Genomic DNA, 27,201 nt, shown 5'->3' on the forward strand with positions numbered 1-27,201 from the left:
ATGTAACACATTGGCATGCTGGTTGTGCCTAAAATATGCCTCTGTAGCAACATGTCTATGCTGGTTGTTCCCATTTAGGCCAGCATTGTCCTGTACAAAGCATGATTGATGCTGCCTGAGCATGTGCAGTGTGCACAATACATATGGCAGCTTATCTCTGTAATACACATTCATTACTTCTGTGTTAATGAGTGATGCTGCCTGTGCAGTGTGCACAATACATATGGCAGCTTATCTCTGTAATACACATTCATTACTTCTGTGTTAATGATTGATGCTGCCTGTGCAGTGTGCCTAATACATATGGCAGCTTATCTCTGTAATACACATTCATTACTTCTTTGTTAATGATTGATTCTGCCTGTGCAGTGTGCCTAATGCACATGGCAGCTTATCTCTGTAATACACATTCATTACTTCTGTGTTAATGAGTGATGCTGCCTGTGCAGTGTGCCTAATACACATGGCAGCTTATCTCTGTAATACACATTCATTACTTCTGTGTTAATGAGTGATGCTGCCTGTTACATATGGCAGCTTATCTCTGTAATACACATTCATTACTTCTTTGTTAATGATGGATGCTGCCTGTACAGTGTGCCCAATACACATGGCAGCTTATCTATGTAATACACATTCATTACTTCTGTGTTAATGATGGATGCTGCCTGTGCAGTGTGCCCAATACACATGGCAGCTTATCTATGTAATACACATTCATTACTTCTGTGTTAATGATGGATGATGCCTGTGCAGTGTGCCCAATACACATGGCAGCTTATCTCTGTAATACACATTCATTACTTCTGTGTTAATGATGGATGATGCCTGTGCAGTGTGGCCAATACATAGGGCAGCTTATCTATGTAATACACATTCATTACTTCTGTGTTAATGATTGATGCTGCCTGTACAGTGTGCCTAATACACATGGCAGCTTATCTCTGTAATACACATTAATTACTTCTGTGGTAATGATTGATGCTGCCTGTACAGTGTGCCTAATACACATGGCAGCTTATCTCTGTAATACACATTCATTACTTCTGTGTTAATGATGGATGCTGCCTGTGCAGTGTGCCCAATACATATGGCAGCTTATCTCTGTAATACACATTCATTACTTCTGTGTTAATGATGGATGCTGCCTGTGCAGTGTGCCTAATACACATGGCAGCTTATCTCTGTAATACACATTCATTACTTCTTTGTTAATGATGGATGCTGCCTGTGCAGTGTGCCTAATACACATGGCAGCTTATCTCTGTAATACACATTCATTACTTCTTTGTTAATGATGGATGCTGCCTGTGCAGTGTGCCTAATACACATGGCAGCTTATCTCTGTAATACACATTCATTACTTCTTTGTTAATGATGGATGCTGCCTGTGCAGTGTGCCTAATACATATGGCAGCTTATCTCTGTAATACACATTCATTACTTCTTTGTTAATGATGGATGCTGCCTGTGCAGTGTGCCTAATACATATGGCAGCTTATCTCTGTAATACACATTCATTACTTCTGTGTTAATGATGGATGCTGCCTGTGCAGTGTGCCTAATACATATGGCAGCTTATCTCTGTAATACACATTCATTACTTCTTTGTTAATGATGGATGCTGCCTGTGCAGTGTGCCTAATACATATGGCAGCTTATCTCTGTAATACACATTCATTACTTCTGTGTTAATGATGGATGCTGCCTGTGCAGTGTGCCTAATACACATGGCAGCTTATCTCTGTAATACACATTCATTACTTCTGTGTTAATGATGGATGCTGCCTGTGCAGTGTGCCTAATACACATGGCAGCTTATCTCTGTAATACACATTCATTACTTCTGTGTTAATGATGGATGCTGCCTGTGCAGTGTGCCTAATACATATGGCAGCTTATCTCTGTAATACACATTCATTACTTCTGTGTTAATGATGGATGCTGCCTGTGCAGTGTGCCTAATACATATGGCAGCTTATCTCTGTAATACACATTCATTACTTCTGTGTTAATGATTGATGCTGCCTGTGCAGTGTGCCTAATACATATGGCAGCTTATCTCTGTAATACACATTCATTACTTGTGTTAATGAGTGATGCTGCCTGTGCAGTGTGCCTAATACATATGCCAGCTTATCTCTGTGATACACATTCATTACTTCTGTGATAATGAAAGGAGCATAATCCAATTCAAAAGATGAAATGTGGAGATTTGATCACCCAAAGGTGAACCCAATTGAAGACTACTCACATCTTAGTCATAGGGCAAAGAAGGAGTTTGTCCAACCCCAGAAAACTTCATTAAAGGTTTTTCATATTGTACCTATTGTGTACGTGTTATACTTGTGATACCATGCCTCCCCTACACAACACGCCACGCCACTTTGTTAGCAATGATTTTGTCATATAAATTAAGTAGAAAGACGCAGCGATGTGAAAAATGTGCCTAACAATGCAAGCTTTCAATTTTCCATCAAACACCAAACTAAAAAAATGGAAAACATTTGAAGCAAACAGACCCAATTCAGATAGCAAGGGATGAATGCTGGCCCTTATTCTCGTAGGATGTTGTGCGACAAGAAGAGGAAGGAATAGCAGAACAGGGTCAGAAGAGGAGAATCAAAATCCATCTTTTGGCTGAAAAGAATCTTGTATCGAACAATACACCCTGTGTATCTCAGGATGATTTCAGAGAAAGCACCTTTCCACATACTATGCCTGAAGAGGCATCAGCGTGTGCCAAATATCCTGAAGGAGCACAAAGCATTCCACAGCATAGAGAAGTTAAATGTAATGCTGAAAGCTGAAAGCACACACATCGCAGCAGTGAGCGCTCAACCCACTGAGCTATCATATTGGCTATAGTAAAATGAGCAATTATTCGGTAGTGGATACCATTAAACTGGTAACTGAGATTTAACAGCAGACCAGTTAAGTTCATCTGCAGGTCTGATGCAAAGTTGTCCGCATGTCAAGCATGCATACATCTACTTTTCAGGGTTCAGAGGTTGGCAACATAGGGAAAGCAGCGCACTCACAGGACATCCACACCCATACAAATTAATAAATAAACCATGCCATGGCCTGTGACTGCCTCTCGTGCCCCCTACCAGGGAGCACCAGAGGCAGCAACAGTGTCCGCCACAGCCGGTTTATTTATTTATTTGCTCAATGTTTGTCGGGTCCATGGACCCAATTAATTTATTTATTTCCGCATTGCTGGTCGGGCCCAGCATTGCAGCAATAAATTAATTAATCGGGTCCACGGACCCGACAAAAATCGTGCAAATAAATAAATAAACCAGGCCATGGCCTGTTACGGGCACCAGAGGCAGTAACAGTGCTCCGCCACGGCCTAGAATTCGGGTCCATAGACCCGACACAACATTGAAAAAATAAATAAATAAACCAGGCCATGGCCTGTTACTGCCTCTGGTGCCCCCTACCAGGGGCACCAGAGGCATTAACAGTGCTCCGCCACGGCCCAGTTTATTTATTTATTTGCTCGATTTTTGTCGGGTAAAATAAATCGAGCAAATAAATAGATGAACCATGCCATGGCCTCGCGGGCCACATGAAATGGCTCGGAGGGCCGCATTGTGGCCCGCGGGCTGTACGTTGGACAACCTTGCTTTAGACCCAGAAGTATTTTTGAATGGAGAAAATATTTTGTTGACATGGCAATCTATACCGGTAGGTAAATTGTTGAGAATACCTGACAAATTTTAATTTAGACCAGAAATCCCTGAGGAGGATGGGGAAAGACAGGTTAACCCCTTAGAACTAGAAGCAGCAATAGTAAGAGAGAAAAGGGTGGTGGTTAATGGGACAGATGATGAGGGGAGCGGAAGGAGAGCGTTAATAACTCTTGTTGAAGGATAGGAAGATTTAGAAAAGATGCCAGCATCTTAAGGACCAGTAGTCCATATGACGTGGGTCTACTAAGTGGAGCAGGAGCAGTTAAAATAAAACTGAATCCAGGAGCAATTTTGCGATGAGCAAAACAGTATCCCATTTCCACTTTAATACAGCAGGGAATATTGGTACCATCAGAACCCCATGTAACACGGGTGTCTACAGTGAGAAACCTGAAGGTGTCTCACCTTCTAGTCCCTGAGGATCTGCCATCCGCGTGGCCAGGACACGGCCATCGTTTTTGGATCCAGTTCCTTGGCGTGGACCAGTGCGCAGGGGGCATCAATAGCCAAGGTGGGAGGATTGATTGCCTCCATGGTACTGTCTTTGGCTTCTACAACAAAGCTGCTCCAGTAAAGTCAGCACAGCCGGTGAGTCGGGGAGACTGAGAGCAGCCTGGTCTGTGTTAGAACCATGGTTGCAAGTGGCAACATTGTATGAAGAAATCTGCAAAGAACAGAGCGTAAGGCGTATGTGATGAACAACGCAAATATCATTGAATATCTAAGGAGTAACTGAACTTTTGAAACCAAGGTAAATGCCATATACTGAGTGGTCTGGCACCACGTGGGGGATCATTCAAAGGTCTCTATTAGGTATCCAATTGAGAGTGTAAAATTGTGGTCTGTGAAATTGAAGTGGTCCTACAACGGGTCAAGACAAACCCTATGCACATTCAAAAGTCTCTGATAGCTCAATGTCACTGGGCCTAGTAAGATCGCTGTTTTGTTTTCCCCTGTTCCCCTCCCTTGCCTTGTCGCGCTCTGAAACACTTGTGTACGAATGCGATGGAAATAAAATATCAATATCAATAATTGGTCCAGGCCCGGCTGTGGGAGACTATTTGTGTAAGAGGGATCTGAGCCCGGCTGAGGGGGATCCGGGTGAACCGTGAGTCACCCAAGAAAAGATATTCTATAAGCATTGGTGAAGGGGATCTGAGCCCGGCTGTTTGAAGGGGATCCAAACTAAAGATTGTGGTAGAAAAGGGATGTGAGCCCGGCTGAGGGGGATCCAGGGTGAAGAGTGAATCGCCCGACTTGAATATTTGTAATAATGGACCAAGAGACTTTGATAACGTAAGAGACTTGGACACAGAAGGCACTGATGTTGATAATGGAACTTTTGTCCTCGTGCCAAAGAAGCCCAAGAGTGTGCTATGCTCGAATGAACCACCTTGTCCCATGCTGAAAATGCAGAGAATGGAGGCCAATGGCCTGAACATCCTGACTTATCATTTTGTGAACACTTCTTTCTTTTTCATTAAAATGTCCCCACACTATTTGTATTTAGCGGTAAGGATTGGCAATTGGTTTTTTAGTATAGGCCCTTTTATTTTGACAAGACACTGCTAGGACTGCATTATATAATGCGTTATCATTATTTGATGGTCATAGCTTGCTCCCATCCTTAGATTTAGGTTTAGCTAGGCATTCATCACCCCTTTGTTAATGTTCAATAAACACTCTTGAACTGTGGTCACTTGTGTCTGTCTTACTTTAATAGAGTCACCCGGTATGGAAATAACAGTGGCGTTAAACCCACCGCCACTGTTGTTTCCATACCGGGGGATCTTGAATCCTGCAGGCAGAGGTGTCATTCCCGCCAGGTCTGACCTGGTGGGTTTAACACCGCCCACCTGCAGGCGGACGTGGAAACACCGGCATCATCAAGAGATGGTGCCGGTGATTTCCATGGTCCCCATTCCCATTGAGTCCTTTTGGATGGGGATTTACCGAATTCCGCCTCCGGAATTCCCAGGTCACCGGGGTTGTAATGCCCCGGTAATTTCGGGAATCACGGAGGCGGAATGGTAATATGAGTCCGGCGGTAACCGAGCCGGAAAAACCAACAGGTTACCGCCGGACTCGTAATGAGGCCCCTTACAGTACCCAGTAAATAAATCACAGGGGGGTTGTGGAGATTTATTCAGGATATACGCCCTCTAAACAATATTGCTGGAGCTGAGTTTCCACTGGTTCCTAATCCAGCCACGATATTATGTAACATTCCAGCTAAAGCCAAATATTTTGCAGTCATAATTTTAAAAAAGGCTTCCTTTTCAATTCCCCTTCATGAAGACTCACAAGATTTGACTTCATTTTCATATAGAAACCAGCACTTGTTATGACTGTTACAACGAGGATTATACAAATGACTGTATATATGGTTCACAGAACCCTTACCTGATGGACCACAGGTACATAGAGATGTTTGTGGGGAGCCTTCCCCACTACACCTATGAACCGAAAAAGATAATTCAGGAACACACGTAAAGTAGGGGCATCCCTCTTGGGAAAGAAACCCTTGCAGAGTGGAAGTGGATTAATCAGAGTTGACAACTGAATGAAGGTGGAAATTGATGGTTTCCTTGTCTGTGTGCATTCACAGGGAGGTCTTCTATCATGAAGGAACCAAAAAGGAAAGAAATACAAAGGGTTTTAGAGTTAAACTGGAATATAGAGATATGTGTGGCAGAATGGACCTTGTGGGAAGAATACAAGGTGATTAGATCTTTGTGCTTACCGTTGGAAGAATCTCCTTCTCTTTAAACTGGAGGAAAGGTGCACATGTTGCGCAGTAACCAGAGACTGATGCATGAGTTGAGTAATATAGATCCTGAGGAACGAGTTGTGTAATGTGTAGATGTCTTTGATAATGATGTACAAGTTTTAAGAGTTCCCAAGACTCGTGAAATGTACAGAAACAGCAGCATAATACTAAGATGAACCAGTAGCTCACAGCATGCGGATTGCGGAAATGTTTTTCTGTGTTAAGGATGAGCACTCTGATACACGGCGCAGGGAATACCATGAAAGGTTTCTCCGTGTATTAGAGCAAGCTGTAAGCGGCACTAGAGATACCATTAAATGTTTTACTTTCTTCGTGGCACACTGAATTTAGTCGCCACATGTGGCACGAAGAATACAAAAAGGTGTAATTGTGAATGATGCGAGTCTTCAGTGTGGGTTGCAAGCTCCTAGAATCTCGCGTGAAAGTATTGGGTCCCCGAAAGGAAAGCAAGATACAAATCGCAGGGAGAGGGCTCAGGAAAGTAGAATAGAAAGAGGAATAGGCTCAAGAAAGAAGGGGAGGTGCAGAATGGAAGAAAGAAAGGCACTTACTTGGAGGTTCTGTCCGGTAGACTTGATCATTCAATCTAATCTGACAGAAGAGAGAGAACTATTTTTCGGCAAATCAGTAGGCGCATATGATGACATTCCCGATGAGCACATATTGTTCAGTAAATGACAATGATATTGACAGCCACATTCATGCCAGAAATTCAAACTGCAGTGAACACCAAGTGGCTACAAATCACTAGGTGGGAAATGCTACAGACAATCAATACAAAATAAAAGTATTGAATGCATTTAGAGAAGAATTGAGGGCCATCAGGCTCATGACCCTTCAGAACAGGTCTGCCTTGAACTTGATTACAGCAGTGGAAGGTGGCATATGTACCAGGATCGGGCCTTGTTGCTGTACCTACAGATCTGCCCACGATGGAGAAAATGGAACCCTGACAGAAGCAATAAGTATGCTGTCAACTCTGCATACGAAGATGGGGGAAGAAGTAGATGAGACCAAAGATGATGACTGGTTTTCATCTCTGTTCTAGTGGGTTCCAACCTGGATGGCAAAAGCCTTCAAACTACTGGGGGAAATACTAGTGTTGGTGCTGCTAGGATTCTGTCTTGTAATAATAATCATAGTACAGTGCAAGAAGACAGCAAAGAAAGAAGTTGGAATGAAGATAGTTATTGGTGTGAATGCTGTAACTGATGAGTACACACAGACTGGAAACACCACCCGTGAGCACCTGAAACGAAGTCCCCTGGCACCTCCAGGAATTAAGCTCTATTATCCCAAGGATCATGAGAACTATGTGGGATGTTGGGTATTCTGTCAATTAACTGGAGAATGTTGCCACCTGACCTGGAGTTTGGATGAACACATAAAGAACGAAAGTGACCTGCGAGGGGGGACAAAGCTATGGATTCCAAAGAGACCGCAGTGGGAAGAAAAAGTGAAGATGATTGAGGAGGTGGTGGAGGACTCAACCAGAGGGGAGAACGTTGGGAAGGAGATGTAAACATCACTCATGGAGCCCCCTCTCACCTCCGTCATATTGGAAGAGCAGTAAGAAAGCATTGTGTATACCTGGTATCGTTCCAATACTGCATCGAATATATGAAAGGCGTTATGCGCTCAGACAACCGTACCAAATGTACCCTCGAACTGAAGTGGTAAAAAGAAGTCTGCAGACACCACCAGACATAGAAGAACTATGAGTAAGGTCTGACAGGTGTAAAGTGATGTTATGAAGAAAAGAGACGTTGACACACTGAAACGATATACGAATACTTAAAGAATGAAGCTGTGACTGATGTAACAAAGTAAAGGAACATATAGATGCAAAGAAATCATATATACTGAGGATATAAGTAAGAAGAGATGCAGTAGATCTATATACGGAGAAACACAAGACAGATGAGAAATAAAGCTTGCTACAGTAGAAAATCTAACAGGGGTAAAGCAGCCACGATGAGAAGATGGGCATTGGTTTCGTGTAATAATAAGCTAACAACCCCAAGGAGAGAGACCAAGGCTGCAGAACTGACAGGCACTCAAATACAAAACCGTGCAAGAACAAAGAATATTTGTTTGACTAAAGATCAAGGATGCCAAAGTGAGAAGCAACTGCAAGGCACAAAAGGAGTCGAAGAGGATAAGCCATGTACGTGAGAGAGATTTCTCTTAGATTAGGCAAGGTAGTAAAAATGTGCGAGTGCCAAGTATTGTACAATTAAATGCATGGAAAGCATATGCAAGACGAAGCAATCAAGTCTCCAGAGGCCAGAGAGAGTAATAGCATCCAGTATAATTGAATCAAATAGTACTAAATAAAAGGATAGAATGGACAAATCATGGTCTGCTCACACATGTTGCAAGACCAGAAAACAAGGTCTATTCATAATGCTCCAGATGAAGATAGCAATGTGCCTTCATTCCCTTAAAGGTTCCGGAGACGAGAAAGGTCAACCAGGTCAACTACAAAGAGGAGGCCTTGGCCTGGGGCCTAACGGATGAGAGGTGGTAGGCTAATTGGCCAAGTGTGCAGTTGTCTAACATTGTTCTCTGCACCTGGGTTTTGTTTGCTTACGTGCTGCTAATGAGCCGAATGTCCAAGTTTGGAAGAGGATGCCAACCAATCAGGATGGCCTATGTGATTCTGCATTGTTGCAGAAGCCAATCCGTTGCTGTTATTCTGTTATCTGTATTATACAAGGTTAGAGGTTGTTCCAGGCATGCCTACCAGGAAAAGGGCAGCCAATGATGTTACTAACACCTAAATAAGCTATCAGTATATATGTTCCCTTAATCAATCCCTCTGCCCGATAGGTTTTTACTATGTTACCACATAGGATGACATCATAGCTGATCTATATTGATGTATAAAGCCTTTGTATAATGGAAATATATTTGAGAGTGAGTGAGCTGCGCCTTTTTATGCTTGCTAGATTTCCCTGCTTTATTGTACTGAATATGAAGTAGGACTTTGCCATATTCTTTGAGTCTGTCTGGTTATTTGGGTCCACAATTACTTGTTATGGTAATATGGTAATCCCGTCCAGCACTTGATACGCTCCAGGTGCTACTGCACAGTTAAAGCACTTCGGTTAGTGAGCTTCTGTGACCAAGTTTCCAAATGTAATCATCTATTTTAAAAACTGCAAACCAACAGATTAAAAAATGCTGTTGACTAGCAGAGAAACTAGAGAGAGAAAAATGCTGTTGCCTAGCAGATGAACTAGAGATAGAAAAGGGCTGTTGACCAGCAGAGGAACTAGAGAGAGAAAAATGTGGTTGACTAGCAGAAAAACTAGAGCGAGAAACATGCTGTTGACTAGCTTAGGAAACAATGTTAGAAAAAGGATGTTGACTAGCAAAGGGACTAGAGATAGAAAAATGCTGTTGACTAGCAGGGAAACTAGAGAGAGAGAAAACAGTTGTTGGCTAGCGGTGGAACTAGAGAGAGAAACATGCTGTTGACTAGCTGAGGAACTAGAGATAGAAACATTCTATTGACTAGCAGAGTAACTAGAGAGAGAAACATGCTGTTGGCTAGCTGAGGAACTAGAGAGAGAGACATTCTGTTGATTAGCAGAGAAACTAGAGAGAAACATGCTATTGAAGGGATGTTGTTGACTAGCAGTGGAACTAGAGAGAGTAAAGTTCAGTTGACTAGCTGAGGAACTAGAGATAGAAACATTCTGTTGACTAGCAGAGGAACTAGAGAGAGAAAAATGCTGTTGACTAGCAGAAGAACTAGAGACAATAATGCTGTTGACTAGCAGATGAACTAGACAGAGCAACATTGTGTTGACTAGCAGAGGAACTAGAGAGAGAAAAATGCTGTTGACTAGCTGAGGAACTAGAGATAGAAAGATGCTGTTGACTAGCAGAGGAACTAGGGTAAGAAACAAGCAGAGGAACTAGAGAGATAAAAATGCTGATGATTAGCTGAGGAACTAGAGATAGAAAATGCTCTTGACTAGCAGAGGAACTAGACAGAGAAACATGCTGTTGACTAGCAGGGGAACTAGACAGAGAAACAAGCTGTTTACTAGCAGAAGAACTAGAGAGAGAAAACTGCTGTTGACTAGCTGAGGAACTAGAGATAGAAAGATGCTGTTGACTAGCAGAGGAACTAGGGTAAGAAACAAGCAGAGGAACTAGAAAGATAAAAATGCTGATGACTAGCTGAGGAACTAGAGATAGAAAAATGCTCTTGACTAGCAGGGGAACTAGACAGAGAAACATGCTGTTGACTAGCAGGGAAACTAGACAGAGAAACAAGCTATTTACTAGCAGAAGAACTAGAGAGAGAAAACTGCTGTTGACTAGCTGAGGAACTAGAGATAGAAAGATGCTGTTGACTAGCAGAGGAACTAGAGATAGAAAGATGTTGTTGACTAGCAGAGGAACTAGGGTAAGACACAAGCAGAGGAACTAGAGAGATAAAAAGGATGTTTACTAGAAGAAGAACTAGACAGAGAAACATGCTGTTGACCAGCAGAGGAACTAGGGAGAGAAAAATGCTGTTTACTAGCAGAAGAACTAGACAGAGAAACATGCTGTAGACTAGCCAAGGAAACAGAGATAGAAAAAGGCTGTTGACTAGCAAAGGAACTAGAGATAGAAAAATGCTGTTGACTAGAAGAGAAACTAGAGAGAGAAAACTGCTGATGACTAGCAGTGGAACTAGACTTAGAAACTTTCTGTTGACTAGGAGAGGAACTAGAGAGAGAAATGTGCTGTTGGAGGGATGCTGTTTACCAACAGTGGAACTAGAGAGAGAAACATGCTGTTGACTAGCAGAGTAACTAGAGATAGAAACATGCTCTTGACTACCAGAAGAACTAGGGTGAGAAACATGCTGTTGACCAGTAGAGGAACTAGAGAGAGAACGCTGCTGTTGACCAGCAGAGGAACTAGAGAGAGGAACGTTTTGTTGACTAGCAGAGGAACTAGAGAGAGAAACATGCTGTTGGAGGGATGCTGTTTACTAGCAGTGGAACTAGAGAGAGAAAATTGCTGTTGACTAGCTGAGGAACTAGAGATAGAAACATTCTGTTGACTAGCAGAGGAACTAGAGAGAGAAACATGCTGTTGACCAGCAGAGGAACTAGAGATAGAAAGATGCTGTTGACTAGCAGAGGAACCAGAGATAGAAAAAGGCTGTTGACCAGCAGAGGAACTAGAGGGAGAAGAGAAAAATGCTGTTGACTAGCAGAAGAACTAGATAGAGAAACATGATGTTGACTAGCCGAGGAAACCGAGATAGAAAAAGGCTGTTGACTAGCAAAGGAATTAGAGATAGATGTATGCTGTTGACTAGCAATGGAACTAGAGAGAGAAAAATGCTGTTGACTAGCAGAGGAACTAGAGGGAGAAAACTGCTGTTGACTAGCAGTGGAACTAGAGAGAGAAAAATGCTGTTGACTAGCAGAGGAACTAGAGAGAGAAAGCTGCTGTTGACTAGCAGTGGAACTAGAGAGAGAAAAATGCTGTTGACTAGCAGAGGAACTAGAGAGAGAAAACTGCTGTTGACTAGCAGTGGAACTAGAGAGAGAAAAATGCTGTTGACTAGCAGAGGAACTAGAGAGAGAAAGGTGCTGTTGACTAGCAGAGGAACTAGAGAGAGAAAAATGCTGTTAACTAGCTGAGGAACTAGAGCTAGAAAGATGCTGTTGACCAGCAGAGGAACTAGGGTGAGAAACAAGCAGAGGAACTAGAGAGATAAAAATGCTGATGATTAGCTGAGGAACTAGAGATAGAAAATGCTCTTGACTAGCAGAGGAACTAGACAGAGAAACATGCTGTTGGAGGGATGCTGTTTACTAGCAGTGGAACTAGAGAGAGAAAATTGCTGTTGACTAGCTGAGGAACTAGAGATAGAAACATTCTGTTGACTAGCAGAGGAACTAGAGAGAGAAACATGCTGTTGACCAGCAGAGGAACTAGAGATAGAAAGATGCTGTTGACTAGCAGAGGAACCAGAGATAGAAAAAGGCTGTTGACCAGCAGAGGAACTAGAGGGAGAAGAGAAAAATGCTGTTGACTAGCAGAAGAACTAGATAGAGAAACATGATGTTGACTAGCCGAGGAAACCGAGATAGAAAAAGGCTGTTGACTAGCAAAGGAATTAGAGATAGATGAATGCTGTTGACTAGCAATGGAACTAGAGAGAGAAAAATGCTGTTGACTAGCAGAGGAACTAGAGGGAGAAAACTGCTGTTGACTAGCAGTGGAACTAGAGAGAGAAAAATGCTGTTGACTAGCAGAGGAACTAGAGAGAGAAAGCTGCTGTTGACTAGCAGTGGAACTAGAGAGAGAAAAATGCTGTTGACTAGCAGAGGAACTAGAGAGAGAAAACTGCTGTTGACTAGCAGTGGAACTAGAGAGAGAAAAATGCTGTTGACTAGCAGAGGAACTAGAGAGGGAAAGGTGCTGTTGACTAGCAGAGGAACTAGAGAGAGAAAAATGCTGTTAACTAGCTGAGGAACTAGAGCTAGAAAGATGCTGTTGACCAGCAGAGGAACTAGGGTGAGAAACAAGCAGAGGAACTAGACAGAGAATAATCCTGACGAATAGCAGAGGAACTAGGGCGAGAAGAGTAATGCAACAGTCATGGAGTCACCATATCCGTTTTCCTGCAAAACTACAAATCCTCATAAAAAGAGACCTTGTTCTTTTAGAAATAGGCACCATTTCCACACATCCCTGTTTGCACACCTCAGGGGTCGTTTTATTCAAAAGATGTGAACTCTGAAACCACAGTCTGCAAATTTTGATCCATTGTTCATCTATTTGTACTCCTTCAATAACACAACATAACAGGTATTTGTAGAGCGTGCACTCACCCCCAGAGGGGCATCTTGGCACTTTTGACAGATAATAGATGTTTATTGTTACCCACCTTAATGGTACTCATTTTATTACCTGAAAAGTGAGAAGGGCTGAGTGGACCTGCCGGGATTCGAACCTGTGCCCATGAGGTCAAACACACGTCTCTTTACCACCTATATACTGTTCCACTCATTGTATGTCAGTACCATCCCCTCTTCCGGTCCCATGTCTCCCTCCCCATCACCTATTTACTCTTCCACTCATTCAGGCGCATTCCGAGTTGGGCGGTCCGGTAAAAAGGGGCCAGTATCCGAGGATACCAGCACTTTACCAGACCGCCAACTACGGGAGAGCCGGGGGGGGCACCTGGGTCACCTCCAGCTAAATGCTGGAGGTAAGCCAGGTGCCCTACCAACCAAAAGAGCCCTTGTTACCGCCACCGGCACGTGGTGGTAATGATGGCAAATCCCCTCATGGAGTCCTTTGGGACTCCATGAATGGGGCTTGCACTGTCCTGTCGGCACTGGTAATCCGGCTGCCGAGTCCCGGAAACGGTAACACCCTTTGCTGTTACCGGCAAGGTTGAAATGAGGTGCATTATACGTTGGTAGTGTCCTCTCTTCCTGTCTCGCGCCTCTCTCATCACCTGTTTACTTTCCACTCATTGTACGTCGGTACCATCCCCTCTTCCTGTCCCACACCTTCCACCTCATCATCTATTTTCTGTTCCACTCGTACGTAGGGACTGTCCCCTCTTCCTACCCCATGCCTCCCTTATCACCTATTTCCTGTCCCACTCATTATCCGTCAGGTACTGTCCCCTCTTCTCCTTTCCCAAGTCTCCCTCATCACCTATTTCCTGTTCCACTCATTGTACGTCAGTATCGTCCCCTCTTCCGGTCCCATGCCTCCCTTATCACCTAGTTCCTGTTCCACTCATCGTACGTCAGTATTGTCCCCTCTTCCGGTCCCATGCCTCCCTTATCACCTATTTCCTGTTCCACTCATCATACATCAGTATCGTCCCCTCCTCCGGTTCCATGCCTCCCTTATCATCTAGTTCCTGTTCCACTCATTGTACGTCAGTATCATCCCCTCTTCCGGTCCCATGCCTCCCTTATCACCTAGTTCCTGTTCCACTCATCGTACGTCAGTATTGTCCCCTCTTCCGGTCCCATGCCTCCCTTATCACCTAGTTCCTGTTCCACTCATTGTACGTCAGTATTGTCCCCTCTTCTCCTTTCCCAAGTCTCCCTCATCACCTATTTCCTGTTCCACTCATTACACGTCAGTATCGTCCCCTCTTCCGGTCCCATGCCTCCCTTATCACCTAGTTCCTGTTCCACTCATCGTACGTCAGTATTGTCCCCTCTTCCGGTCCCATGCCTCCCTTATCACCTATTTCCTGTTCCACTCATCATACGTCAGTATCGTCCCCTCCTCCGGTTCCATGCCTCCCTTATCATCTAGTTCCTGTTCCACTCATTGTACGTCAGTATCATCCCCTCTTCCGGTCCCATGCCTCCCTTATCACCTAGTTCCTGTTCCACTCATCGTATGTCAGTATTGTCCCCTCTTCCGGTCCCATGCCTCCCTTATCACCTAGTTCCTGTTCCACTCATTGTACGTCAGGTACTGTCCCCTCTTCTCCTTTCCCAAGTCTCCCTTATCACCTATTTCCTGTTCCACTCATTGTACGTCAGTATCGTCCCCTCTTCTCCTTTCCCAAGTCTCCCTCATCACCTATTTCCTGTTCCACTCATTATACGTCAGTATCGTCCCCTCTTCCGGTCCCATGCCTCCCTTATCACCTAGTTCCTGTTCCACTCATTGTACGTCAGTATTGTCCCCTCTTCTCCTTTCCCAAGTCTCCCTCATCACCTATTTCCTGTTCCACTCATTATACGTCAGTATCGTCCCCTCTTCCGGTCCCATGCCTCCCTTATCACCTAGTTCCTGTTCCACTCATCGTACGTCAGTATCGTCCCCTCCTCTGGTTCCATGCCTCCCTTATCATCTAGTTCCTGTTCCACTCATCGTACGTCAGTATTGTCCCCTCTTCCGGTCCCATGCCTCCCTTATCACCTAGTTCCTGTTCCACTCATTGTACGTCAGTATTGTCCCCTCTTCTCCTTTCCCAAGTCTCCCTCATCACCTATTTCCTGTTCCACTCATTATACGTCAGTATCGTCCCCTCTTCCGGTCCCATGCCTCCCTTATCACCTAGTTCCTGTTCCACTCATCGTACGTCAGTATTGTCCCCTCTTCCGGTCCCATGCCTCCCTTATCACCTATTTCCTGTTCCACTCATCATACGTCAGTATCGTCCCCTCCTCCGGTTCCATGCCTCCCTTATCATCTAGTTCCTGTTCCACTCATTGTACGTCAGTATCATCCCCTCTTCCGGTCCTATGCCTCCCTTATCACCTAGTTCCTGTTCCACTCATCGTACGTCAGTATTGTCCCCTCTTCCGGTCCCATGCCTCCCTTATCACCTAGTTCCTGTTCCACTCTTACGTCAGGTACTGTCCCCTCTTCTCCTTTCCCAAGTCTCCCTTATCACCTATTTCCTGTTCCACTCATTGTACGTCAGTATCGTCCCCTCTTCTCCTTTCCCAAGTCTCCCTCATCACCTATTTCCTGTTCCACTCATTATACGTCAGTATCGTCACCTCTTCCGGTCCCATGCCTCCCTTATCACCTAGTTCCTGTTCCACTCATTGTACGTCAGTATTGTCCCCTCTTCTCCTTTCCCAAGTCTCCCTCATCACCTATTTCCTGTTCCACTCATTATACGTCAGTATCATCCCCTCTTCCGGTCCCATGCCTCCCTTATCACCTAGTTCCTGTTCCACTCATCGTACGTCAGTATCGTCCCCTCCTCCGGTTCCATGCCTCCCTTATCATCTAGTTCCTGTTCCACTCATCGTACGTCAGTATCGTCCCCTCTTCCGGTCCCATGCCTCCCTTATCATCTAGTTCCTGTTCCACTCATTGTACGTCAGTATCGTCCCCTCTTCCGGTCCCATGCCTCCCTTATCACCTAGTTCCTGTTCCACTCATCGTACGTCAGTATTGTCCCCTCTTTCGGTCCCATGCCTCCCTTATCACCAAGTTCCTGTTCCACTCATCGTACGTCAGTATTGTCCCCTCTTCCGGTCCCATGCCTCCCTTATCACCTAGTTCCTGTTCCACTCATCGTACGTCAGTATTGTCCCCTCTTCCGGTCCCATGCCTCCCTTATCATCTATTTCCTGTTCCACTCATTGTACGTCAGTATCGTCCCCTCTTCCAGTCCCATGCCTCCCTTATCACCTAGTTCCTGTTCCACTCATTATACGTCAGTATCGTCCCCTCTTCCGGTCCCATGCCTCCCTTATCACCTAGTTCCTGTTCCACTCATCGTACGTCAGTATCGTCCCCTCTTCCGGTCCCATGCCTCCCTTATCACCTATTTCCTGTTCCACTCATTGTACGTCAGTATCGTCCCCTCTTCCGGTCCCATGCCTCCCTTATCACCTAGTTCCTGTTCCACTCATCGTACGTCAGTATTGTCCCCTCTTCCGGTCCCATGCCTCCCTTATCACCTATTTCCTGTTCCACTCATTGTACGTCAGTATCGTCCCCTCTTCCGGTCCCATGCCTCCCTTATCACCTAGTTCCTGTTCCACTCATTGTACGTCAGTATCGTCCCCTCTTCCGGTCCCATGTCTCCCTCCTGATCACCTATTTTCTTTCTTTTACACCCCCTGGATCACGAGTGGTGAACGGTCCAGGCCCCACCTCTTGTGAGAACATTAAACTCTAGTACCTCTGTGCCTGTGTTCAGCTCATTCACGTCTGAGGCTAATGTCCGTCTCTTTGCCCTCCCTGCAGACCTCATATACCGGTGAGCAAACTGGTGGTGTCCGAGTCCTACGACATGTACATTAGCAGAAGCTTCCAAGTAACGAGAGAGATCCTGAGCGAATGCAAGAGCAAAGGTGAGTCCTGCGGGTCTGGCCCCTGCCCCTGCTACCCCCACTGCCCCTTGCATGGCCCCTATTCCCGGTTCAGAGCAGCTGGTGTTCCTGTGCGTAGAGTCCAAAATCCCAACTCTGGGTGGCCCCTGTCCCTTCCTGTGCGTAGAGTCCAAAATCCCAACTCTGGGTGGCCCCTGTCCCAGCTGAGAGGCCTGCTCAGTGAATGGTCCCAGGACACTTCTGAAGACCACCACGGGCAGGATGATGATGTCTGCTCCAGAGGAGGAAGGCATTGGCCGGGGTCTTCCTTGTACCCAGAAGAAGGCTTTGAGGCACTCCGGCGGTTGGCTTGGGCGACACTTGTTCCCGTCCACCTCAGCCATATCTTCTATCGTCCGATTCTCACCTGCAACGGGCAACTTCCGGTATGGCTTCAAACCCTCTCCTTGCTCCCCGCCCTCAAATCAGAAGGCTCTGCACCATTCAGATAGGTAAGGGCTGTCCAGTCTTGGCAAGCCTTACCCCACATCTGCCCAGCAACAGATATTCACTGGGAAAACTGTGGATTGGGTCCAGACAGTCCCAATAGGGCCCCCCAGTCATTTATCAAATTCAGGCAGACTTTGACCAACTGGCTTAAAGATAATGACAAATAATAAAACCGCCCTTATCCTATGTCACTTAACCTGGAATGCTACCGTATCTCATGCACCTGCAATGCTACTGTATCTCATGCACCTGCAATGCTACCGTATCTCATGCACCTGCAATGCTACCGTATCTCATGCACCTGCAATGCTACCGTATCTCATGCACCTGGAATGCTACTGTATCTCATGCACCTGGAATGCTACTGTATCTCATGCACCTGCAATGCTACTGTATCTCATGCACCTGGAATGCTACCGTATCTCATGCACCTGCAATGCTACTGTATCTCATGCACCTGGAATGCTACTGTATCTCATGCACCTGCAATGCTACTGTATCTCATGCACCTGGAATGCTACCGTATCTCATGCACCTGCAATGCTACCGTATCTCATGCACCTGGAATGCTACCGTATCTCATGCACCTGCAATGCTACTGTATCTCTTGCACCTGGAATGCTACTGTATCTCTTGCACCTGGAATGCTACTGTATCTCTTGCACCTGGAATGCTACTGTATCTCATGCACCTGGAATGCTACCGTATCTCATGCACCTGCAATGCTACCGTATCTCATGCACCTGCAATGCTACCGTATCTCATGCACCTGGAATGCTACTGTATCTCATGCACCTGCAATGCTACTGTATCTCTTGCACCTGGAATGCTACTGTATCTCATGCACCTGCAATGCTACTGTATCTCGTGCACCTGCAATGCTACCGTATCTTGTGCACCTGCAATGCTACCGTATCTCGTGCACCTGGAATGCTACCGTATCTCGTGCACCTGGAATGCTACCGTATCTCGTGCACCTGCAATGCTACCGTATCTCATGCACCTGGAATGCTACTGTATCTCATGCACCTGGAATGCTACCGTATCTCATGCACCTGCAATGCTACTGTATCTCATGCACCTGGAATGCTACTGTATCTCATGCACCTGCAATGCTACTGTATCTCTTGCACCTGGAATGCTACTGTATCTCATGCACCTGCAATGCTACCGTATCTTGTGCACCTGCAATGCTACCGTATCTTGTGCACCTGCAATGCTACCGTATCTCGTGCACCTGGAATGCTACCGTATCTCGTGCACCTGGAATGCTACCGTATCTCGTGCACCTGCAATGCTACCGTATCTCGTGCACCTGCAATGCTACTGTATCTCATGCACCTGGAATGCTACCGTATCTCATGCACCTGCAATGCTACCGTATCTCATGCACCTGGAATGCTACTGTATCTCATGCACCTGCAATGCTACTGTATCTCATGCACCTGCAATGCTACTGTATCTCATGCACCTGCAATGCTACCGTATCTCGTGCACCTGCAATGCTACCGTATCTCGTGCACCTGGAATGCTACCGTATCTCGTGCACCTGGAATGCTACCGTATCTCGTGCACCTGGAATGCTACCGTATCTCGTGCACCTGGAATGCTACCGTATCTCGTGCACCTGCAATGCTACCGTATCTCATGCACCTGGAATGCTACCATGTCTCGTGCACCTGCAATGCTACCGTATCTCGTGCACCTGGAATGCTACCGTATCTCGTGCACCTGTAACCTCAGTGCATTCGCTTGCAACCATGTAATCTTTATTCTGTATATATGGATGTGATTTATGATATGATTTTATATGATGCCCCATTGGCCATGTAACTAAGTTGAACATATTCTTCTGCTGCGCCCTGTTGCTCCCGGGCCTGGTGCGCATTACAAATATATTAAACTAAACTAAACTAAGAGGGCTCAACGACAAGCAAAGGCTATTTTGAGGATATGGTACTCAAAATGAGATTATCGCAGTCAAAGAAGATGGTGCATGGCAATGCACCGGAACAAGTTGCAATGCATGATTCCCTGCCACCAGCCCGTCGTGTGCACATCAGAAGGCAATACAAAATGTCCCCAGACAAAAGGGAAAGGCGACCCAGTACCCCTGCAGCAGTCCATGTAGGGCAGCGGGTCCCACAAAACAAACCCACAAAACTCTAAACGGGAAAAGAGTCGCTGTGGCTGACCAGTCCCCTCAACACAAGAGATGTGCAGGCGAGTCAGGAAAAATAGACTTCACTCACCCCAAAAGTCTGCAGGAAAAATAAGATAGGCAAACAAGTGTAGAGGCCCCGGTAAAGGGGCTAAAAGAACCTCAAAAAGGGAATGATGCCCTCACACCCACCTGTACCCATAGTATTCAAACTTGTTATACTCAGCCCCCCTTAAGTAAAAATATTGGTACCAAGCCCCCCCTTTGTGGGTAAATATTGTTCCCTGACCCCTCTTGAGTACAAATATTGGTACCAAGCCCTTTTTGAGGATAACTATTGTTGCCAGCCCACCCCCTCCCCATTTGAGGGTAAATATTGTTGCCAGGCTCTCTTTTGAGGGAAAATATTGGTACCGAGCCATCCTTTAAGGTGTTAAGCTGCGCGTCTCTGGAGCGCTGCGTACCTGAAGTTTCAGTTGCTGGTCTCGCCGGTGACGCCAGACTGGTAGACCTTCAAATAGAATGCAGAAATTGTAACGCTAGGAAGCGACCCCGACCCAACCCTAATGGAACAGGGATGGATTGGAATCACCTCCCGACGCCACTGGCTCACCTCCCTGCGGATTAAAATGACGCCGGGACAGTGCAAGCACTGACAGGGAGGTGATGAGGTGTTGAGCTGGTATGGTCCGGTAGAGGTTCACAAGCTGGAGAATTGAGAAGGTCTTCAAAGATGTCCAGGCACGATCCACCAAGGCAGTTGATAATCAGGAGGGCTGGAACCCAGAGCCAAACAGGCAAGGAAGATCCAGGCAAACAAGGAGATCAGGAAGAGAGTGGAACCCAGGGAACAGGAAGGCCCAAGGAGAGGGGAGAAAGCCAGGAGGAGGGACCCACAACCTCCTAAGGGCCACAGGGCCAAGGGAAACTAATCCCAACAGAAATGAACCCAGGAGGAGAGGGGAAAACTGGAAGGCAGGAACCACAAGGAAGGGACCCAACAGGAGCTAAGGCAGCCCAAGAGGCCAGAGAACCGGACAAGGAAGCGGGAGTGAAGGAGCAGGAACCTGATACAAAGGCACCAAGCGACGGTAAGTGGGGAACAAACCGCGTTAAGACGCGATCTGTAGAGGGCCGGACGCTATTTACAGCGTCCGGCACGAAAGCGAGGCTCGGAACGCTAGCGGGGCTGCGCATGCGTAGCGGCCGAGGGGGCACCAGAACGAGGCTTGGAACACAAGCTTGTCTGCCCGTTCCTGGTTACCCGCGAGGTTTGCGCATGCAAGCGAAGGTGTCGAGCGCCGGCCCGCTGCCTACAGCCACGCTTCCCAAGCCGGTAATATGGGTACAATTGCCACGTCCGGGGACGGATGCGACGAGAAGGCCAGGTAAGTGTCCTAACACCATACCCCCCTCCGGAAAGACCGGAAGAACCCGGCTTCCAAGGAAAACGGGCATAAAATTCCCTAACCAAACGGGGGGCATGAACGTTCTCAACAGGTTCCCAAGTGCGATCACAGGCAGGATAGCCCTTCCAGTCAATCAAATACTGCAATTTACCCCTAATGAGACGGGAATCACATATTTCCTGCACCTCAAATTCAGGGAAACCCTCAACGTCAATGGCAGCGGGTCGGGGGCAGGCACGATGGAAGGGATCTGAATGATAAGCCTTTAAAAGAGATACATGAAAAACAGGGTGGATCCTCCAGGATTCTGGCAACCTAAGTTCAAAAGCTACTGAAGACACCCTCTTGACAATCGGAAAGGGGCCCAAAAACTTGGGAGCTAATTTCAAGGGTACGTTCCGTGCAGGCAAATATCTGGAAGATAACCACACAAGATCTCCCACCCGAAATGGTGGCTCAGGGCTCCGATGCTTATCGGCCTGTCTCTTCATGGTCTCACGTGCCTTGGCCAGGGTACCAGCCGCTCGACGCTGCAGATTCTGGATATCGGTGACAAGGCGATCAGCCGAAGGAACATTACTTGATTGTACTAGCGTAAAAGGCAGCAGTCTGGGATGAAGGCCAAAGGTACAGAAAAAGGGACTTAGTCCGGTTGCAGAATGAACTGAATTGTTATACGCAACTTCGGCCAAATCGAGATGCGACATCCAATTTGTTTGGGAGGCATTGGCAAAACAACCGAGGTACTGTTCCAATGTTTGGTTTGTCCTTTCTGTCTGTCCGTTGGTTTGTGGATGATTGCCAGAACTGAGTGCCCTATGGATGCCTAAATGCTGGCACAGTTGACTCCAAAAGGAAGAGATGAACTGAGAACCACGGTCAGATATTATCTTGACAGGTAATCCATGCAGACGAAATACATTGTGCAAAAAGGCACGTGCTACTAGAGCAGCCGTGGGAATTCCTGGGAAGGGAATGAAGTGGGCCATCTTGGTGAAACAATCGACGATAACCATGATACAGGTATGTCCTTCGGAGGGCGGAAGGTTGACAATGAAATCAGTGGCGATTGTATGCCAAGGAAAAGGCGGTGTTTCCATGGGATGTAAAAGGCCTACAGACTTCATGCGTGGAACCTTGACCTGGGCACAGATGGGACAGCATTCCACATAACGTCTGACTTGCAAAGTCCATTTAGGCCACCGAAAATGTCGAGAAATGAGTTCTTGCGTAGACCGAATACCACGGTGACCCCCTATCTTGGAGTCGTGAAAGCTTTGTAGGATTGTCTTGCGAAGCTCATCCGTGGGTAGGTATAACCTATTCTGGAAAAAAAGCAATCCGTCCTTCTCCCTCAACTGGTGACATCTCATCAACGTATCCCGAGAAGAATCAGACAAGGTAGCTTGTACCACCCTATGCAAGAACGATGGCAAAGCCAGTAGAAAATGCTTGGGAGTAATCACAGGCTGGTCTCGTCCTTCATGTTGCACATCATCAGCCAAAGAACGGGAAAGGGCATCCGCCTTCACATTACTGCTACTGGGTACATAGGTGATATGGAAATCATACTGTGAAAAAAAAAGGCCCATCGAGCTTGGCGGGAGGTCCGACACTGCAGAGAGCGTAGATATTGCAAGTTTCGATGGTCAGTGCGTACCTCCACCGGAAAGCGTCCTCCGAGAAGACGATGGCGCCATTCTTCAAAGGCGGTCTTGATGGACAGTAGTTCCTTTTCGATAATGGGATAGTTCCGTTCACTAGCCATAAGTTTTCTGGAGTAGTAGGCTACAGGGAACTCCATTCCAATGCTCGGATCCATCTGAAGTAGAACGGCTCCCACGGCAAAATCCGAAGAGTCGGCTTCCACGATAAACGGCTGGTCGTCTTGGGGATGATGTAAAATAGGCGCGGAACTAAAGGCCTTCTTTAACTGCTCAAAAGAGGTGGCAGCATCATGCCCCCAAACAAAGATTCTCTTACTGCTGGTCAAACAGGTTAAGGATGCAGATAATTGCGAAAAAGATGGAATGAATCTTCGGTAGAAATTAATGAATCCAAGAAAACGTTGAAGAGAATTTCTGTCACTGGGAGCTTTCCATTCTAGGATTGCACGAACCTTGGCTGGATCCATGTGTATACCCAACGCACTGATTACATACCCAAGAAATTCAATGTGGTCTTGGTGAAAAAGACATTTTTCAAGCTTAGCGTAAAGATTATTCACATGTAGCCGCTGAAGTACCTCTTTTACATGTACTATGTGCTCTTCGAGATTTCTTGAAAACACCAATATGTCATCCAAATAAACCCAGACTGAGGTCCCGATTAAATCAGAAAATATATGATCCATTAGATGCTGAAAGACAGCTGGGGCATTACATAGCCCAAAAGGCATAACTCTGTATTCATAGTGCCCGCTTGGAGTCTTGAAGGCCGTCTTCCATTCATCTCCAGCCTTTATCCGTACCAAATGGTAGGCCCCACGGAGATCAAACTTGGAAAATATTCTTGACTCACGTAAAGATTCCAAAATGGATCGAATCAAGGGAAGTGGGTATCTATCCTTTCTAGTGATGTTGTTTAGTTGGCGATAATCAACACACGGGCGCAGGGTACCCTCCTTCTTCTTTACAAAAAACAGTGGGAATCCTGCCAGTGAATTAGAAGGAGCAACATACCCTTTCTGAAGACATTCTTCAAGATACTCCTGCAAAACCTCCTTTTCTTGAGCAGTCAGGGAGTACACCTTGCCATGTGGAATCACAGCGTCGGGTAACAGGTCGATGGCACAATCAAAAGATCTGTGAGGAGGTAAGGGAATGTCCTTAGGTTCAGAGAAAACCTCATGAAATCAGCATATTCAGAGGGAACTGAAGAAACTGAGAGTAAGCGTGGCACACCAACTCCTTCAGTCTGGGTGGCAATCGATGATTGCGTTGAAGAAGAACCGATATGGCAACAGTCCTGCACACAACGATCAGAGCTGAAAACCAAGGTCCGAGTCTGCCAGTTGATGTTGGGGTTATGGTGTAACAACCAAGGCAATCCCAAAATGATCGGATAAGAGGGAGTCTTGATGACATCCAGAGAGATCTGTTCGTGATGTCCTTCAATCCACAAACTCAGTGTCTCGGAATGTTAATGGACCGGACCCGAAGACAACGGGGTACCGTCAATAACTTCCACCACTGAAACACAATTCTTTTCAATCAAGGCAATACCATTCGTGATGGCAAAATCAGCATCCATATAATTTCCAGAGGCTCCACAATCCAATAATCCCAGTACCTTAATGGGTTCTTTTCTTGACCAAGAGACCTTGAGTGTTAAGACCATAAGCACGACTGGTTGCATGGGTTGTCGGACTTGTGCTGAATCGGGAAGGACTGTAGAAGAAGAGGGGCCCATCGTCGCCTTTCCCCTAAACGATAGGCCATTCAGTTTTCCGACTTCCGAAGTGGTCTTAATGGACAAGTACTGAGATAATGGCCGGAGGCCCCGCAATACAGGCACAACCGTAGGTCACGTCTACGTTTCTTCTCGGCATCAGATAGGGGACCTCTGACTGCTCCCAGTTGCATAGGTTCAGGAGTTGGTTCAGACGAGGTAGATGCTTTGGCTGGCACTGGCATGAATCTTGGAATTGACCTTTCCAAACGGCGCCTCTCACCCCTTCTCTCAGACAACCTGTGATCGATCCGCATCACTTGCTCTTGCAATGCTTGCAAGGTTTCAGGTTCTGGAATATGGAGAAGTTCATCCTTATATTCCTCTCTCAACCCCCTACGAAAAAGGGTTTTCTGAGTAATCTCAGGCCATTGTGAATCGGTGGCCAGCTGACGAAAACGGCTGATGTAGGTGATTATATCACTGGATCCTTGCTTCAGGTCCATAAGCTGATTTTGCGCAGCAGCTGCGAGGTTGGGAGACTGGAACACCTCCAGAAAAGCCTTCTCAAAGGCCACAAAATCCTCCAGAACTGGATTCTTGGCAGCTGCCAAAGGAGTGGCCCAGGCCAATGCGTTTCCGGTTAGATTTCCCAAAATGTACCCAATCTTGGCCTTATCCTGGTTGAAATGCGTAGGGCGGCACAAAAAATGTATTCTACAATGATTGCAAAATTCTGGCACCCGTCTAGGATCTCCGTCAAATTTTATTGGGCTGGTCTGAGCCATCACAGTCTCTGCAGAGGTACTGGGGGTAGCCCCTTGAGCTACCAGCTGACGTAAGGCCAAATTCTCCTGATGCAATACTGTCATCTCGGTGCGTAGGGCCCTGATCTCATTCCTCAATTCCTCAGAATCCTCCATTTCAGAATCGGAACTGGTTGTTAGGCGTCTTAATCTGTTAAACTGCGCGTCTCTGGAGCGCTGCGTACCTGAAGTTTCAGTTGCTGGTCTCGCCGGTGACGCCAGACTGGTAGACCTTCAAATAGAATGCAGAAATTGTAACGCTAGGAAGCGACCCCGACCCAACCCTAATGGAACAGGGATGGATTGGAATCACCTCCCGACGCCACTGGCTCACCTCCCTGTGGATTAAAGTGACGCTGGGACAGTGCAAGCACTGACAGGGAGGTGATGAGGTGTTGAGCTGGTATGGTCCGGTAGAGGTTCACAAGCTGGAGAATTGAGAAGGTCTTCAAAGATGTCCAGGCACGATCCACCAAGGCAGTTGATAATCAGGAGGGCTGGCACCCAGAGCCAAACAGGCAAGGAAGATCCAGGCAAACAAGGAGATCAGGAAGAGAGTGGAACCCAGGGAACAGGAAGGCCCAAGGAGAGGGGAGAAAGCCAGGAGGAGGGACCCACAACCTCCTAAGGGCCACAGAGCCAAGGGAAACTAATCCCAACAGAAATGAACCCAGGAGGAGAGGGGAAAACTGGAAGGCAGGAACCACAAGGAAGGGACCCAACAGGAGCTAAGGCAGCCCAAGAGGCCAGAGAACCGGACAAGGAAGCGGGAGTCAAGGAGCAGGAACCTGATACAAAGGCACCAAGCGACGGTAAGTGGGGAACAAACCGCGTTAAGACGCGATCTGTAGAGGGCCGGACGCTATTTACAGCGTCCGGCACAAAAGCAAGGCTCGGAACGCTAGCGGGGCTGCGCATGCGTAGCGGCCGAGCGGGCACCAGAACGAGGCTTGGAACACAAGCTTGTCTGCCCGTTCCTGGTTACCCGCGAGGTTCGCGCATGCAAGCGAAGGTGTCGAGTGCCAGCCCGCTGCCTACAGCCACGCTTCCCAAGCCGGTAATATGGGTACAACTGCCACGTCCGGGGACGGACGCAACGAGAAGGCCAGGAAAGTGTCCTAACATAAGGTTAAATATTGTTACCAGGTCCCCCTTTGAGCGCACATTTTGTTGCTAGGCCCTCCTTTTAGGGTAAACATTGTTGGCAAGCCCTCCTTTGAAGGTAAATAGTGTTGCCAGACCTTCCTTTGAGGATAAATATTACCAGGCTCCCCTTTGAGGGCAAATATTGTTGCCAGGCCCCGTTTTGAGGCTAATTATTGTTACCCAGCCCCCCTTTGAGGGTAAATATTGTTGCCAGACCCTCCAACCCCCCTTTGAGGGTAAGTATTGTTGCCAGGTTATCCTTTGGGGGTAAATATTGTTGCCAGACCCCCCTTTGAGGGTAAATATTGTTGCCAGACCCCCCTTTGAGGGTAAATATTGGTACCAAACTGCCCTTTAAGGGTAGATATTGTTGCCAGGCCCCCCCTTTGAGAGTACATGTGGTTGCCAGGCCCTCCTTATGCCGTATCAGATTTCTTTCCTGTTAAAATAAGTCATTGAACTCACTTTTTAGGACAGCCTCGTTCCCCGCTGGACTTCCCCCA

At 46.6% G+C, this 27,201-nt stretch overlaps 1 protein-coding gene across 1 annotated transcript in view; it reads left to right on the forward strand.

Annotated features, from left to right (window-relative positions):
- UBASH3B (ubiquitin associated and SH3 domain containing B) overlaps positions 1–27,201 on the forward strand; it is a 484,216-nt gene that overhangs the window by 442,684 nt on the left and 14,331 nt on the right. Inside the window, exon 12 of the mRNA XM_069614082.1 lies at positions 17,212–17,318. Coding sequence (XP_069470183.1) covers positions 17,212–17,318 — 107 coding nt within the window. The remainder of the gene's footprint in view (positions 1–17,211; positions 17,319–27,201) is intronic.

The sequence above is a fragment of the Ambystoma mexicanum genome, chromosome 9, assembly GCF_040938575.1.
Source record: "Ambystoma mexicanum isolate Mex_15411 chromosome 9, UKY_AmexF1_1, whole genome shotgun sequence".
Lineage (NCBI taxonomy): Eukaryota > Metazoa > Chordata > Amphibia > Caudata > Ambystomatidae > Ambystoma > Ambystoma mexicanum.